At 34.1% G+C, this 17,614-nt stretch overlaps 1 protein-coding gene across 2 annotated transcripts; it reads right to left on the reverse strand.

Moving 5' to 3' along the window:
• Nucleotides 1–204: 204 nt before the first annotated feature.
• Nucleotides 205–17,407, reverse strand: LOC116131667 (serine/threonine-protein phosphatase 6 regulatory subunit 3). Of its 2 annotated transcripts, XM_031417334.1 has the most exons (19): nt 17,350–17,368; nt 15,756–15,857; nt 14,151–14,237; nt 13,979–14,054; nt 13,814–13,888; nt 13,625–13,678; nt 12,049–12,108; nt 11,805–11,921; nt 8,284–8,378; nt 7,975–8,177; nt 7,749–7,846; nt 7,407–7,510; nt 7,161–7,326; nt 6,864–6,986; nt 6,312–6,394; nt 5,046–5,187; nt 3,335–3,364; nt 2,024–2,094; nt 205–1,232 (listed from the first exon to the last, which is right to left on the reverse strand). In XM_031417334.1, the coding sequence occupies exons 2-19, from the start codon at nt 15,785–15,787 to the stop codon at nt 542–544; spliced, it is 2,307 nt and encodes a 768-aa protein (XP_031273194.1). In that variant the 5' UTR covers nt 15,788–15,857; nt 17,350–17,368; the 3' UTR covers nt 205–541. The 2 variants fall into 2 exon arrangements, with proteins under 2 accessions (XP_031273194.1, XP_031273193.1); XM_031417333.1 differs by lacking the exon at nt 15,756–15,857 and having other exon boundaries at nt 17,350–17,407.
• Nucleotides 17,408–17,614: the final 207 nt, after the last annotated feature.

The raw sequence follows: 17,614 nt of genomic DNA on the forward strand, positions 1-17,614 counted from the left end.
CTCATTAAAATTTTAAAATGCAACCGCACAGTATACAAAAATTTCAAGAGTGCGATAGAAAGCAGTCTCTGGCTGGCCTTTGCCTGTACAACCTCATTCCACAGCTGAAATGAAGTTGATACTAATTTCACCAAAATATTTATTCAATAAAGAAACCGGAAGAGAAAGATTCTTAAAATCATATCATCAATTCTATATTTGACATTATGAAAGAAGGAGAATCATATATAAATATAAACATATTATTGTACTGAAAATGCCGTGTACGATTCGGTTCACAAATTCCATTTCTGAATCATCCCTACCTAAAAGCTAAAATTAATTGATTAAATGTTGCAATACTTGTATCCCTTATCTTCTCAATTTGAAGTTGGTTGGCAATGGCTGGGGAAAAAGAATCATCAAGCCCTACTTAGACAATGTACAGAAGAAGGCTCTAAAAGTACAGTGGCCAATCTTTCAAATATTCATCTTCCCGCTTTGTCCAATATTGTGCAGTGTGAGTTAGCCCAATTAACTCGGTAATTCTGTTGAATATACATCAGTTTTCTGTTTCTTTCACTGCCTCTTCGCTCTTGTTTACTTCAGGAGTGCCTTGTGCTGCTTCGCTCTTGTTTACTTCAGGAGTGCCTTGCGCTGCTTCTACCACTGTTTTCGCCTCATCGGAAGTAATTGGTTCTGGACTTGGTTTACCATCGTCTGGTTGTGGAATTTCTACAGGATTAGAACTAGCACTTTTATTTTCATCTTCTGTTTGTGATAATTCTCCAGTAGGCGTTGCATCAGCATTTGCTATTTCATTGGAAGAAGAGGAAGAAGGTTCAGAAGCATCTGGGCCACAATCAACAACCTCATCTCTCGTTTCTACTTGCACCTCACCATTAGGCACACTAACAGGTTCAGCTGCATCAGATGGATTACTGGAATCTGGAGTCTCCCTCCATTCAACCCAAACAGTAGGCTTTTCAGTCGCACTGGGTCCTGTTTCTTCAGAATCTTCAGGCAGATTGACTACATCAGTATCTTCTGATTTTGTTTCTGGTACGGCAGGAGATGTTGCAGTGTCATCCAAGTCTTCATCTTCCCCAACAACTTCATTATCACCTCCACGGTTAGTAACAGCAGCCTCTTCATTATTAGGAGAAGGGGAAGCAGGCGATCCAGTGGAACGGTCATTGTTGACTCTTTCCTCCTCAAAAGCAAACCAATTGGAATTTGTAAAAAGAGAACCACTGCAAAGGCCAAAGAAGAAGCATCAGTTACCAAGTCCAGAATCAAGATCATATGTAAAGAGGAAAGAAACTTGAGCAATGGTAACACTGATTATAAATGCAAAAAATTACTTAAAGCTAATGTTATCTATATTAGAGGGCTTCAAGAAAGGAACAATCCAAATCATTTTTCTTCAATTAAAACTAATAGACTTTGAATGGTAAAGCAAAGCCAAAATAGGTAGCTGCAGCAAACATCCAGGCATTCAATCCCAAGAAATGTTGCAAAACTGAAAAACATTCTTATCCAAGCACTAGTTAGACTGGAGTTCATTTCACACGCACATTCTCCACATTCAAATCGACCAAACAGACCAGGTGTGTTCCTCAAACATCAGTCATTCTTTGCTGAACTAACTAGTCAGTCAGAACCTAAAATATTCCACATAGCCACAACGCAAGCAAAGTAGGTGCTCTTATTCTAATTCACAAAATTGGGGCTACTAGTTCAAAAGCCAATGTAATAACCCCCAAAAAAATAAAAAGGTTATGAGCGACATGAGCGACATGGCCTATATTTCAAGATATAATTATTATTTTTTCCGTTGATTATTTGCTATATTAATAAAAGTGAATCTTTCAGCATAATAACCACCTTTTTATCTACTTGTAACTAATGAAATTTTGATGAGGTTTATAGGTTTAATAGAATGCCTTGTATCATTTGTATTCAGAATAAGACTTACAGATCTAAAATTTGCTTGGATACTAAATGAACAGAAAGGAAGATCAAATAAGAGCTTTCAACCTACCTTTCTTGGTTGTCTCCCAGACGCAGAGAAGAAATAACAACTTCAGCAGATTCATCATCAAAGTAGACATCCTGTCAAGTATCTCCATCAGAAAATATCCACTACTCAAATATTTCTTCCTTTAACAAGACAGAACAAGTTCTGTAAGTTATAGCTAGAAACTAGAATAGATTTGTTTTTTTTTTTAAAAAAAAAAAAAAGTTGTTTTTAACACTCTTCATACTAAGCCATCAACTGGGAAAAAAAAAATATTGCTGTATATCTATAACAGACCAATGACTCTTATCATCATAAGAGTCAGTAGAACTTGTTTAAACTACTTTTGGCAAAATATATGGTATATAGATAGAATATCTAATTAACTTAACATCTTCAGAAGTACGATCTACATTCTTCATAGTAACTCCGATAACAGTAATGCATGAATGACTCAAAGATTTTTCTTAATACGAAACTGTATAATTTTTGATAAATTCAAAAATGGATCTACAAGTGAACATGCTGTCTAAGAGAAGCCAAAAAATTGTTGCTCTCTACCCACCCAGGGAATCTAGGTTCATAAACTCTCAATGTGTAAAGTTCAGGAGTACAATAATTCACAGAAAAATACCCCCAAAAACATAAAGACAACCCAAATAAATAAATAAATAAATAAAAGAAACAAAAACAAAAATAAAAGAGAAAGAAGGAATTAAATAGAAACCAATTAATTATGCAAACAATGTTTAGCCTATAATGTCCTTTACATGCAGACATCAAATAACTTAATTCAAATAGGATGACATAGTGAATTTTTTCCAATATGATCAGTAAGAAAACTTAAAGCGGCATCACATGACACTTCTCTATAGAAAAGGTTTGATATAATTTTGTTATGCCTCAGCAAAAAGCTCCAATGTTGACATAACCAAAGATTGCCATGTCAAACAAGAAGAATCGAGCATGGACTGATTAAAAATCATTGCAAATAATGATTATGATGTCATCATCNAGTAAGAAAACTTAAAGCGGCATCACATGACACTTCTCTATAGAAAAGGTTTGATATAATTTTGTTATGCCTCAGCAAAAAGCTCCAATGTTGACATAACCAAATATTGCCATGTCAAACAAGAAGAATCGAGCATGGACTGATTAAAAATCATTGCAAATAATGATTATGATGTTGTCATCATAATCATAATCACAATAATAAACAGAAACAGAAAATAAAACAAACAGCGTTGGGAAGGCAAATGCTGAAACAGATACTAGCAAGTTATTCTCTTCATAATCAATAAAGTGAAAATGAAATATAATTGTATCTCATACCTCATCATCTCGCTCAAGAGAGCCGTGTGCCTGAAATCCATTAAAAATAAATAAATAAATAAAATTAGCAAGCAGTGCCAGCTTCACAGGATCTCAATGAAAAGGGAAACTCACATTAGTCAAAGAAAAACTACTGAAAAAGGAAAAGCAACTTGGAAAAAAGAAGTGAAGTAACCAAAAAAAATTTATTGTTGATAATCTTGAATTAATATGTTAGAATTCAATAAATTAATAAATATCACAGATGCATGAAAATAGCATTACAGGTATTACATAAACGACACACTGATTCCAATCTGATACCTAAAATAAAAGGATAGGAAAAAGAAGACAAGATAAATTTAGGTTACGATGGTACAAACATCCGTTTAAGCATTTGCATTAGAACATCCACATCACAATAATATATCCCCAAGAAAAATGGCTTACCACAACTTTTGAACCCATTTCCAAGATAGGAGAAACTATCTCAGTCTAACCATCAACATCAAAGAATAATGCCCCTTACATGATAATATATGCAGAGATACATACTTTGAAAAGTAAAAAAATGCCGGGTATTGTTGGTCCTAAACAAAGATTCCAACCCTCTTTAAAAAGAAACAGTATCATTTTATTTCTATCACAAAGAAGATACAAACATTGAGATGGACCAAAAGTCCTCTTTAAGATTTACAAAAGGTCAGACATTTCTCTACAATATTGAACTATAAAAAATCAGCCTCTAACTTTAGTGCAAAAGAGCTTCCAAAAGAAAATTAAGAATCCTTGAATTCTTTAGTGACTGTCGCCTGTAATGATGCTAAGAAACAAATTCTATTCCAAAATGAAAACAGAGTTTTGATTCGGATAAAAGCAAATCTCTTCATCCCCAAGAACTGCTTAGGTTACTTCACAACAATTATATATAAAAGAGAGATGACAAGGAATGAAATACACATTAGAAGGGCATAACAACCAGCAATGTTTGCTTATAGGAGAGACTTTTAAAAGTATAATTTATAAACATTTAAAACGTAGGTGTGATTTCTGCAGTCTCAAATAATTAAAGAAAGAACAAAATTTGATATTTCAAATGCCATCTTGAATTTACTGCTTGATAGTTTTATTTAGATGTGTAGAAAAGAGAACAATAGAACAATAGAATGTTAGTTCATACCACTTCCAGACAAATGCACGTGGATTTATGACTAGAGAAAAGCCAATCAAATGCTTCACTAAAATTGGTCTTTATACAAAATCCAAACACATGTTAATGAGGTAGAAGGCACAATAGAAGAAAAATCATCTTAAAAATCTTTGACACTAATTCCTATCAATCTATCATAACCATAAACAAAGGCTTTTAATCTTTTCATGCCTTACTGCATGGATATTACTCATTCTAGAATAGGTAATCTGTTCCCTAAACATGGCAAGTCTGCCTCATACCTTCGCTTGGTATTTCCCAGACCCACCAATTCAAAGGCCAATACCTAGCTTGAAAAGAGGCCATGACTTCTGTTGATCATACAAAAGCGATATGGCTCTGCAATCGTGTCTCTGTTGGTAACTTATTTGACTTGTTGCAATTATAGAAATATATTTATTCTCCACCTTCATACTTTCCCTTCTTATTATATTTATATAGTTAATTAATATTTATTTGATAAGAATAAAAGAATTAAAAAATGTATTACAATTAGAGTACTCAAAAAGCTCTAAAAAGCACCTCATCAATATCATCATTGTTGTAAATGCCATATCGAAAGGCCTGGCTCAAGTTATTTGCCAGGGCTGCAACATCATAATCTCTATTTTGGTAATCTTCATCATCACTATCTCTATTCCGGTCATGTAGAGCTGTAGGCCTCCTGTTTAAACAGATAAACCATCCCTATATTAATAAAAGTAAATAAATTCACATATATTATATTCAATACAAGTGTACCAACCATTACAGAATTCTAGAAGGGACAGTAGCACATAAATGCACCAACCTCATTCAAAAACATAAAATTTCCGCCATTCCCAAAACTTTTGAATGGGAGTAACTAATTAGAGAAATAAAAAAATAGTAATAACAATATATAAGGGCCAAGACCTATATCTGTTGCGCATCTCACAATTAACAATGCCAAAATAGATGGAAACTAGAATTATCAACCAATTTGATGCAACATTTAATGAAACGAAACTTCTTACTAATCCTGTAGACACACACACACAAATAAAAGAACTATTAAACTAACCTTGGTATTCCAAGCAACAGAATTAATTACAATAGCCCACGAATTCTTCTAACTACTCTGAAAATACATGTAATGTAGCCAACATTGTTGCACTTCCATTAGTAAATAATGGATAAGCTTGTATAAAAGGGAATTGAAGTGTTTTTAATGATATCTATATCTCTTAACTTTATTTTTCTGTGGACTACTAGTCCACTCTTTTTTCGGTAAAATATTTCCTATTCCCAAAAAAAAGGACTAGGCACGGGGGTGCTGGGTTTGGTGTAGTTTTGTTCGGCTTCCACTAGAATGTGCAAATAAGTATATCATACAGACTAAGTGATACGGTATAAAAAAGCATGGGATGATTAATTAAGGACCATCTAGCCAACTGTTGATTCCAAATCTGCAAAATAAGCAATGGAATAGAGCAGCCAAATCACAACTGCAACAACACCCAGACTAAGTGATATGGAATACAAAAGCATGGGATGATTAATCATTAAACATAACCAAAATAACACTGAAATTTTAAAACATAAATCCTTGCATATATGTTTATGGCTGTTGATCCAGAGAATGTATTAACAATTTCTATAAAGAAAATAATCACTACAAAATGGAAATTTGAAAAGAAACCATACAGAATCAAAACCATATATAAAGTGGCTAAACTTACTCCACATTTAGATGCGTAAGCAGAAAGATTCAGAAACAAAAAACCTTTGGCATGATCAGCAACATCATTTGAAAGAAAGAAAACATACCCGCAAGCCCACTGATATACATTCTCCACAGTGTTTCGCTTTGATAGGACATTTATTTGCCAATCGCTCCATTCACTGTTTTCCTATAAAAAAATAAAAGCCACAAATATAAATACAATAATAACTAAAATATTCAAACAATACTTAGAACAATAGATGTTTTTGCATTGGGTAAGTGATATATAGTGCAAGATAATCAAAATCAAGACACTACGCTTAAAACTACTGACAACGTGCTGCACATGACAAAAATAGTTGGGACACTTTATAGGAAGGGAGAGAGGACTCAACTCAAAGTTGGTATAATCTTTCAATCATTCTCAAATAAAATAGGCTCTAGAACGACTACAATGATAAATAAATAAAAGACCTATGAACTACTTACTATAACTTGACTTACAGTTGCACCAAGAAAATATTATTCTACTATATAACTAAGCCAATCAGATCCCAATCTTGACTTTACGTCTTTGCAAGCCTGAGAAAGAACTTTATTGCTAAGAAATATGGCCTATTAACTGATTAAACAATAGTAGAGATTGAGTAATAAACCTGCAAATATGCCTGAATCTCGTTGCCGTTATTTCCCAGCTGTACAAGTTTGTTAGATATGCGTGTTAAGTGTCCAATATTTCCTATCCTGGGCGGCAATCGACCCTCAGCAGGGATAGTTGGCTGTGGGAGAACAAAATATGTAAATTCTAACTAGCATACAGAAGGCAAAGTACAGAGCATAAGCAACAAGAACATGATAGAAAAAGTAAAAAAATAAATAAATATATAAGGCATATTAAGAAATGCCCCAATGAATAAATAAATAAGAGTAACATACAGATACAGGACAATTACCTTATTTGGATTAGCTTCCAAAGTGAAATTCCTCTCAGCTTCAAGAATTTTCCCCGCCAGATTGCAGTCATGAAGAAGATGCTTGATAAGAGGTGCATTTTTGCTCTCCAAACAAGATAAGATTATGGTCTCTACATGATGATGCAAAAAATTATTGTATGGGTACCTACAGTCACAATTACAAAACGGCATAAGGCCTGAGGTCTGATCATCCTCCATTGCATAGCAGAGCTTCTTTTAACTTACTCAAAGAACAAATCCAATATTCTTTTCACTGCACCAAGTCGAATTAATTCCTTCTCAGCTGCTTCACTACCAACTGTCAGCAATACTGAAAAGAACTCTACAATCTGAAAACATCCATCATCAATTTGTATTAAATAAGAATATAAAAAAATCGCTCATTAGCTTACTGTGAAAAAAAAAAAAATGGAAATTCAAGCTGGGGCTAGCTACAAAATAGTCATACAGTAGAAACTTCTCAAAAATCAGTAATAATCTACTTAGGCGAAGGACCAAAAAATAAGACAGCTTTTAAATCCTTAGAAAGACAGAAAAAAGACTAGATAAAAAACACATAAGACATACCTTCAGGCGATGTTTTCCAAGAGGTGGCTGCAACTTGCCATATGTAGTTAGCAAAACACTCTCCTCAGACGACACATCCAAAAGCTTTAGTAAATCACCTGCAGAATTGTACAACATCAAAATTCAGTGTCTTTAGTCATAAAAAGGAAACAAATTAGTAATATAAACAGACATTGCTCCAATCTGGCATCACCAAAGAATGGAAAACCTATTGACTAATATTCACCTAGGCTACTCAGCATTCCTTCAACCGTCTCTGGATTTGCAGTTACTGTGGGTCCATGAGTTAGCTGACGGTTGAACATATAGTATTGCCCCAATGTTAGCCTCTTAGGGTCTAACAAAGATATGCAGATAGACAAAGAGTTAACCAGAACAGATTTTGGCCGAGAGTCTTCCAAAGCATGACGAAATAATCTCCCTATAAAACTGCATGATACCATGGAAAAAGGAAATGACCAATAATAAGATAAGGGGGATGCCATACAGAACCATTAACAGTAATTCTGAGCAAAAATGGACGATAAAACAATACTTTGGACCAGCAATCTTAGCAGCAAGACCCGGGGGAGCAAATCGTGTTATAGAACACAGCGTTTCAGCTGCATTTGCATGCACCTCTGGACAATCCTGTGTCAAAAAAATATATATATCCATATAATACATACCAATGATTGCTGAATACTAATCCATAGTGTGAATACCAAATAGATCAAACATGCATTTTACTCTTTAACTTTACATGTCCAGCAGTGAGAAACCAAAGATGCATTGCTATAACAATTTGTGAAATATAGCATCTCATCTAGATAACCTTTAAAAGGGGTTCAATTTAAAAAGACCAAAAATCTTAGAAAATGCAGCAGCATTTGAAGAAAATGGCACCAAGGCACAAGGTAAATAAATTGGCAAATGACCATGTTAATGAGGTCTCCCAATATAGTCGATCATCTGAATACCCATAAACTACCTGTGATTTTTTATTTTGCTAGGAAACAAACATACTCTATTAAATAAGTATACGAAAATAGATATGTTGTCCACACAAAAAAGGGAAAGCTGTCTCTGAAACTCTTAACGTTCAAGAAACTATACAAAATGAAAAACACATCTCCTATTCCAAAATCATCAACCCTAAAAATAAAAAATCTCTAATCAAATTTGCACAAAAATCTTCCCCAGCTAGGTAATTGAAGCTTCCCAAAATGTTGAATAAAGAAAAAAGAAACATCTTGAAACTCTGAAGTAATAGATGCCCAAAGAGAAGCCCAAATTTTTACTTTTATCTGAAATAGACAAAATCTCTTCCCCGGTTGTATCTTCAAAAACTGTCCAGTTTTTTTCTAACAATATAGCTCAAAAAGTTGCCGTAACTGCAAAATTTCCATAACATAGCAGCAGCTCTTCTGCCTTCTAGAGCAACATGTCTCTTTCACAAAGCCAAAGAACAGTAAGATGGTATTGCCTAAATTAGATTAAGCTACCTGACATTTCCATCACCATGAAGCTTCATAATTCCAACAATGAATATCAAATGATAATCTAAAGATAATCTAGTCGAACAAAACTTGGAAATGAATTCCTTTATTTTTCCAGTAAATAACATTATGCGAACATTATTATTCCATTAATAACTGACTCAAATTGATTTCACTTAACTAGCTTTCAGAATTTCTCTGTATCACAAGATAGTTTTACACTCTTGATTAAGTTTAGCTTCCAAATTTTCTTTGCATATATAGCGTATATAAAAAATGATTAAATAACCCAATTATATGCTCTTAACATACAAAATTCTGGGAGCAAAATCCTGATCTTTAACGTTAACTTGTAGATATGCCTATTGTTAAAACTATCCAAAATTCATCACCACGTCTATGCATATCAAACCATATGTTTTATAACAACAACAACAAGGATTACCTTCATAGGCATAAATATATGTAAAGTCCCTCCAATGGGGGAAAACAGAGACGTGTTCAACATTAAGACAGCCTAGGGTGCGTTTGGTTCATTATTTTGGATAGGATGTTAGGAATAACATTTGATAGTTGAATAGAGGAGTATTACGAGATAAAATTTAAAAATTTATAAAAAAGCTCCTAGGTTTACTAATTTAATTAAACACCCCAACTGAATAAGGGTGTTCGGTTCTGGGTACCCTACACTTTTTGAAGGAACCGAAACCGACGGATCCTTGAAATTTGGAACCAGAACCGGAACCGACGGTTCTGGTTCCTAGGTACCCATAACCAGAACCTGTAACAGCAGTTCCGGTTCCGGTTCCGGTTCTGGGTACCCTGTAAAATTACATGACGCCCCAAAAGTTTTTTAAATAGCAAAAAAACCCTTAAAAACTTACAAATACCCCCCCCATCTGGCATTTGTTAACAAAAATAAAATTACAAATTATAAATTCAAAATTACAAACTCCATTACTTTGTAAAGGTAGATTCTCAAAAGTAAAACCAACTTACTGTAAATGTTATGAAATATAAATATAAATGTATTCACATTACTTTTTCTACAAAAGTTTTTATTAACTCCCATAATCTTTAATTTTATTTTATATTAGTCTCGGTTCCTGGTTCCTGGTTTTGGTTTCGGTTCCTAACTATAGGAACCGGAACCGCACAGTAACGATTCCAAAAATTTACAAATTTTTGGAATCGGAACCAAACCCAGGGTACCCGTCGGTTCCGGTTCCAACCGGTTCTTTTGAACACCCCTACGGCCCAACATATAAAATGAAAAAAATACCCCTACCACCTGCAGTGCCAAATTCCAGCCACCATCGCCGGAATCTAGCTGAAAAATCGCGTTATGACACAAACCGGTCGGATCTATGTTGTAACGCATCGTTATGGCCTTTTCCGGCCAGATCCACCACGGATCTGGCCGAAAAAGGACAGATCTACGGCCTGCTATGGCAGTCAACAGCCGGAAAAGGCCAAAACGACGGCCATCTTTGACCGTCAACGACGACCAAAGATATGGTCGTCATTTTCGGTCAACGTTGGCCAAGATTTGGCCGTCGTTTTTGATCAACGATGGCCAAGATTTGGCCGTCATTTTCGGTAGGAGTGTTCAAAAGCGGTTAACCGAACCGGTTAACCACTTTTCTAAACCGAACCAGATTTTTGGTTCGGAAAAATTCCCGAACCGAAACCAAACCGGTTAACCGTTTTAAAAAAAGCAGTTAACCGGTTTTCCCTTTTTTTTTTTTTAATAGAACTTTTTTTTTTTTTAAAATTTTGTTCTAAATTAAATTGTAAATATAGACAATACATTGGGAACTAAGAAAAAAAATTTGGGTTGGGATTTTAGATTGAGTGAATTAGGGATTTATTTTAGTTTAGGCTATTATATATATATATATATATATATATATTTGAAAAACCGGTTTGCGGTTAACCGTTTCTAATTTTTCCTGAACCAATAACCGAATCGAAAATTTGGTTTTTTTAATTTTTCGAACCATAACCAAACCGTTTTTTCGGTTAACCGGTTTTCCGGTTTGGTTAGTGGTTCGGTTAGGTTTTTGCATTTTTTTTAACACCCCTAGTTTTCGGTCAACGATGGCCAAGATTTGGCCGTCATTGACCGTCAACGACGGCCAAATCTGGCCTTTTCCAGCCAGATCCACTGTGGATCTGGCTGGAAAAGGCCAGATCGGTGAATTACCGACCAACTCCGGTCAGTAATTCACCGTTGTGGTAGATTCCGACTACCACCGATGGTGGTTGCCGGAATCTGGCAAGTATGGGTCACGGGACTGTTTTTGTTAGTTTTTAAACTTTTTTTTCAGGGGGTATTTAATGAAATTAATAACCTTATGGGGTCTAAAAGTAATTAAAAAAAATGGGTAATACTTCTAGAATAATGTGCCAAAGATTATTTGGAGAATAGGATTGGGAATATGGGCAGGAATAATGAACCAAACACGGCCCTAGTTTCTTCAATATGAATGCAATAGCAAGAAAATGTTGCAGTCACACCTTATCAAGGTATCGAAATCTAAGAATAGAAATTAAGGGGACAATGGAAGGAGCTTACCGAAGAGCTGAACTTGTCCACAATCATCTCTAGCACATTTGTTTCCTCTATCCACTGCATTGACTCGGTATAGTTTGTATACATGTGCTCATCAGCACCAATAAGACGTATTAAAACCTGTTTAAAAGATGTAGCAATTATAGTCATACAATACACAATATGGTTGCAATTGAATGTAACCAATAGAGAACTTTCAGCAAGCAATTAATATACAAGAAGCAACATATAAAGATGAACAACCAACCTCCATGATAGATGTAATACCAATCAGGTCTACTAGCCGAGGAATAATTTCTTGATGTGCCTGGATGACAGCATAAGAATGGCACATCAGCTTACTATACATCATTCAGAAACATTAAAAAAAATTAAATTAAACTAAATTAAGAAAAAAGTCAACTCATGGATGCATTGGGTGGTGAGAAATGGTTTCAACCCAGTGCTGTAAGAAGAATCTAAAGGTGAATAGAGAATTTGCCATCATTTCATTAAGTATGACTTGCAGAATCACAAATTAAATGTAATAACAACACTGCCAATCAGTACTCCTAGATATAAGTGTCAAGAAACACAGTAAGTGATATATACAGAGCATTCAAACTGTATCTTAAAATATCACTTCTTTTTAAAAATCAAGAAGAACAACCTCAAATTTCTTGGGACTGAAAATGGACAAGCCCAAGACTATTTTGTTTCATTACACTGATCACCTACATGAGGTATTACTCTCAGAAAAAAGCCAAATACTATATAACATTTTCTACATAAATTGATAAGAAACAGTTAAACTACATTAACGAAAAATGAAATAGGCATATTAGTGGACTATAAACAAAAAGATAAAAAACGTTGTAAACATGAACATACCCTTAGTGATTGCCAATAATAAAAGTCAAATATCAAACTCAATGGAAATCAAAGGCAGCTACACATCAATTAATGTATGCAACGAAGCTGACTTATAATTCATGAGTTAAAAATTTTCAATACCACACAACCATAATGTACATGATCCAACCCCAAAAGGTAAAGGAAATTCTGACTTTACACATGATGGGTTTTCTTGCAAACAAACAACAGTAATGGCATGCTCATTTCTGAGCAAGCACAATTTCAGCTCAATCGATTCATTAAAATTTCTACCAAAAATCAGACCAACATTCTGAATTGTAGTCAACAATTCACAAGCACCATCAACAGATAGCAACATCAACGCATCAATTTTCATAATTTTTCAATTTTTTGTTCTATAAAGACAAATGGGTCTTGACCTTCGGATAACAATGCAATATGAACTTATTATCAGGTATCTAAACAAGCATGGAAATACAATAATCCCAGAATTCTCATGATTAGTAAAACTGCAAACACCCAAATTCATAATTTGTACGGCTGCTGTAATAGCTCTACAATGACTACTTATAGACTGCAACACTCCATTACCTTCCATCACATCCTTATAGTAAAAGAAACAAGGGGCTTGCATGAACAAATACTGATAAGGGTTCGACTGAATAGAAGCCTATTCATTCAATAAGGACAATGGCGGAAAATAATCACAAAGAGAGCAAAAATCTTAACTCTAAAGAGCACAATGGCTAACACTTCCAGGAGTTAATAAATTAACATTTGTCATTAATACAGTTCACAATAACATCCTCTATAAAACTCCTTGTTCCAGTTATATTCCAAAGGCAAGAAGAATGATAAAATTATAAACTGTTCCATGCAGATTCCATCTTACAACAGTCATTAAAATATTGTTGCACAAGTGGAAAAGAATATTAAAAAAAATTGAATGAGATAACAGCTTAACTTACTTTAATATAATGCATAAAAGGAATTGTCTTCCGCAACAACAGACAAACCACAACCTACAAAGAAGACAATAGGGCCACATAAGAAGAGATAAAATGATAATTAGAATTTACCGAGAACCTCCAATGAAGAGGATATTGATAGTTCCTTCATCTGACATACTAATATCTTAAAAGTTCAGTATGAGGTACCTTGCTGAAGTACCCAGCCAGTAATGTGCTATGCAAGTTTTCCGGTTCCAAAAAGGAGAACAACAAATTCATCAACTGAAATAAGCAATGACCAGACAGTTCAGAGATTGAAGTCCTGGGAGATACAAAATGCACAGCTAGAAAGGAGCAGAGTTGGCGTCTTACCTCCTCATCCTCTACCAATGTCTTAAGGATGATATCAACTTCACAAGTAAAAATCTCACATGCAATAAAAGGAAACCTGCGTAATCAATAAATAAATGGCAATATCAACAACTGAATCCACACTGGTATACCATGTAGCAACAAGATTAATATGTTCATCCATCAAACCTACTTAAAAGTTCGCCTCTTTTCAGCATCCTCAGGAGCTTCAACCACAATATATTGAATCAGTTGTTCAACCTGAGCCCTTTCTCTCAAACTAGAAGACAAGAAAAAGAATGAAGATCAAATAACCAAAGGCTAGAATCTAAGAAACGAAATCTGTAAGGTAATAAGACTAAAACACCATTATCAACTGTCAAAAAAATCAATGGCAAGCTTGTAAAGAGAATTTGAGGGCTTAATTTTAGTGTGGCATGGAGAAGAACATAAAACAGATTAAATTTACAAGCATTCATGATTTTTTGTATGGTTTTTTTTTTTTTTTTTTTTTTTTTTTTTTTTTTTTTTTTTTTTCCCTAAAGAGAAAAGAAATAAATAAGAATCCTTCCTTGATACTTAAATAATTATGGTCAATAAAAATATTAGAAGTCATTATCCAAGGGCAGTCAGCACCCATGTGCACCAAGGCGTTAACAATATATCCTAAACACAGAAACTCTCGTGAGTAACATAAGATGAGAGAAAGGCCTTGAAGATTGGCAAGGGATTAGAATTTTAAGCCGGGCAAAAATGCTAGGAGACTCCAAAAAGGAATATCCCTCATGTAAATAAGCAAAAGCAAAGGGAAAAATATTAAGCACTTTAGATCCTGTAAGTTTAAATACCTCATTTTTAAAATTAATTACATTAAAGGTGCTAAGGAGCAACATCCTAGTGCGCGAGAACACTGAGTGAAACAATCAACTAAGGGAAAATAGAGCATCATCAGTAAATGAAGCAGCAAATCAATGAAAGAAACTATTGATCACAGCCTAGCACACAGGAAGTACACAACTATTCATTGTAAATCTTTCATGACAAATAGACACCATTTTGTAACCAACTCTTGCAGATACTAAAATAATTTGTGGCAACAAAGCCCACCATAATTACAGTATTTTTTTCTGACCTTTGGAAACAAAGGCCAATTGCAACTTATTAAAGAGAGGAAGGCTACATTTCACTTTTTTCAACTGAGGTCCACCAATCATCATATATTTAGAGAAGGATTTCTAGCAATCTCATAATATTAATCCTGGATCAAACTATCAATATTTAAAATATGGTTCACCTATTTCAAAATTTTCTGTGCTCATTTTATGTTGCCAATTTAAGATTTCAGAACAAATATTTCCTGACGTATACTTAAATTAAAATGCTATTCATTTGTGATTTTTACAACACAACCATGTTAGCCTAATAGTTACGATTAATTTCTACAGATCTCGAAGTAGAAAAACCACTACTAATTATACTTCACTCTGTTATTTTATGTCTATACTGATTTAACTTTAAACTCAACTAAAGATATGAGAAAATAATCAACCCCTGAATAACACTTCCACTTTTAAAACTGTATTCCAAAATCAATCTTTGCTAATTACCCTAAGTTATCATGATATATTGAAGAGTATGATCTCGAGAGACAATAACAATGCAAAGACACAATTCACAAGGAAAAGTAAAGATAAACGGAAGGCAGAAGTTCCAAAAATCAATCACTCATTAGCAATGAAAGAAATGAAGACAAAATACATAAAGATGTCATATACTGAAGAAGTTTAAAAATATTTACAAATTTATAAGTCGGCCTTCAAAGCTTTGCATTCTTGAATTATATCATCCTCATCAAGAAGCTCCTCCAATGTGAAATTCTCCTTATCCAAAATTTCTCTACCTGCATTTAGACACCCCAAAAAAAAAAAAAAAAGGCGAAATGAATGAAAAAAAAATCCTAAAAACAGTTTGGATAATAATTTTAGAAACTCCAAAACTGAATAAGCAAGGTTATAAATATAACACAGACAAGCAGTGTTATGACCAAAAATGAATGAAGTAAAACTCAGGTTAAAGCAAAACCACAATTTTTGCTTCCTCATAACAAGACAAGCAAAAGCTTTCCTCATACATAGCCGTTTGGATGAAGTCTCTGAGATGGCATATTATACATTATATGAAATATCTAAAAGATCCAAACCAGTTGCACGAAACACAGTACTTTTAAAACCTCATTTAGCAAAAGATTTTCAAAGAATGTGAGATGCTCTGAAATTGATTTTTTTCATGATAGATCTACATCAAAGTACAAATCTTCATCCCACTTGACCAATTTTAGCTTTCTAGTTATAACAACACATCATCAAAAAGATAAGCGAACTGAAACATCTCTCTCTTCACAGATTTCTTCTGAAAAACTGAAGGTTGATAGTTTCCAGAACCAAGAGACTGACAAAAGGATCAAGTGTTATGCGAAAAAATTGACTCTTTTTATCCAATTTTCTTTTCTTTAAACTAATAAATGGGTTAAAATCAACGTGAAAAAAAAGTTACTGAAGTTCATTCTGGAATAGTAGCAGCATCAATGGTGGTCAAATCTCAAGCATCAGTCAATTTCCCTCAATTGTTTCAATCATTACTGTAGTTTCTCCCTTCTCTTTCTTAAATCTATCTCTTAAATTTCTCATCTTCTTGCTTGGAATGCTGAACAGTCGTAGTTACTGATCCTGGTAGCAAATTAAATTTCTTTGGAAGAACCCATTACAATTTTATCTCTACATATCCTCATTATAGAACAATCCTAATTCTGCAAGCCACGCAACATGTAGCGCAAAATTATAAAGTTCCTATGTTCTCCTACGAATGATTCACACATTAGCATCTAAATTAAGCAATCCATATCTTCATTATAGAACCCTGCAACTTCATTAACTGGAGCCCAAATTGCCCATCTCAACTAACCCACACATTTCTAATGTTCTCAAAATCATAATTGTCTTTACTATCTCCTAAAAGAGACGAGCTATCCTATGAAAAAGAGTAAAACAATAAACTATTTTATCAAATCCAAACAGATAACATCTTAACTTAGTTCCCCATATCACTATCACATTACAGTTTTGCCAAAGAAACACTCCTTGATCACAAAGTCGATTCCTATTTATTCCAAAACACACCACAACCTAACTAATCATTCATTCAATTCAAAACGAGTAGAATAGTTACGCATATAAATATACATATCCAAAATACAAAAACTCAATCCATAACCAATGTAACCAAACAACGAACTCTATTTCCACGTAAACATAAAGGCACCAACAAATGCACAAACAGATCACAAATCAAGCAACGAAACGCCAAAACATAAACAAAACGAAACGAAAACTCACCGGAGACGCAGTAGACAATCCGCCATACGCCAAAACATCCTCGCAATCAAACACCGAAACGCCCCACCAATTCAATCTGAAACACCGCAAAACCCTAATCGCCAGTCCACCAAACACGCCGCGATGAAACGAACCCTAGAATCCGAACCGCCAGCGAATCGCAAATCAACAGAGATTAGAATTTCAGATCGAATCAAAATTTTCAATAGAGAGAGAGAGAGAGTGAGAAGAGAACCTGTAATCGGGAGAGAAGAGTGTGAATAAT

The sequence above is a fragment of the Pistacia vera genome, unplaced genomic scaffold, assembly GCF_008641045.1.
Source record: "Pistacia vera cultivar Batoury unplaced genomic scaffold, PisVer_v2 Contig237, whole genome shotgun sequence".
NCBI classification, from domain to species: domain Eukaryota; kingdom Viridiplantae; phylum Streptophyta; class Magnoliopsida; order Sapindales; family Anacardiaceae; genus Pistacia; species Pistacia vera.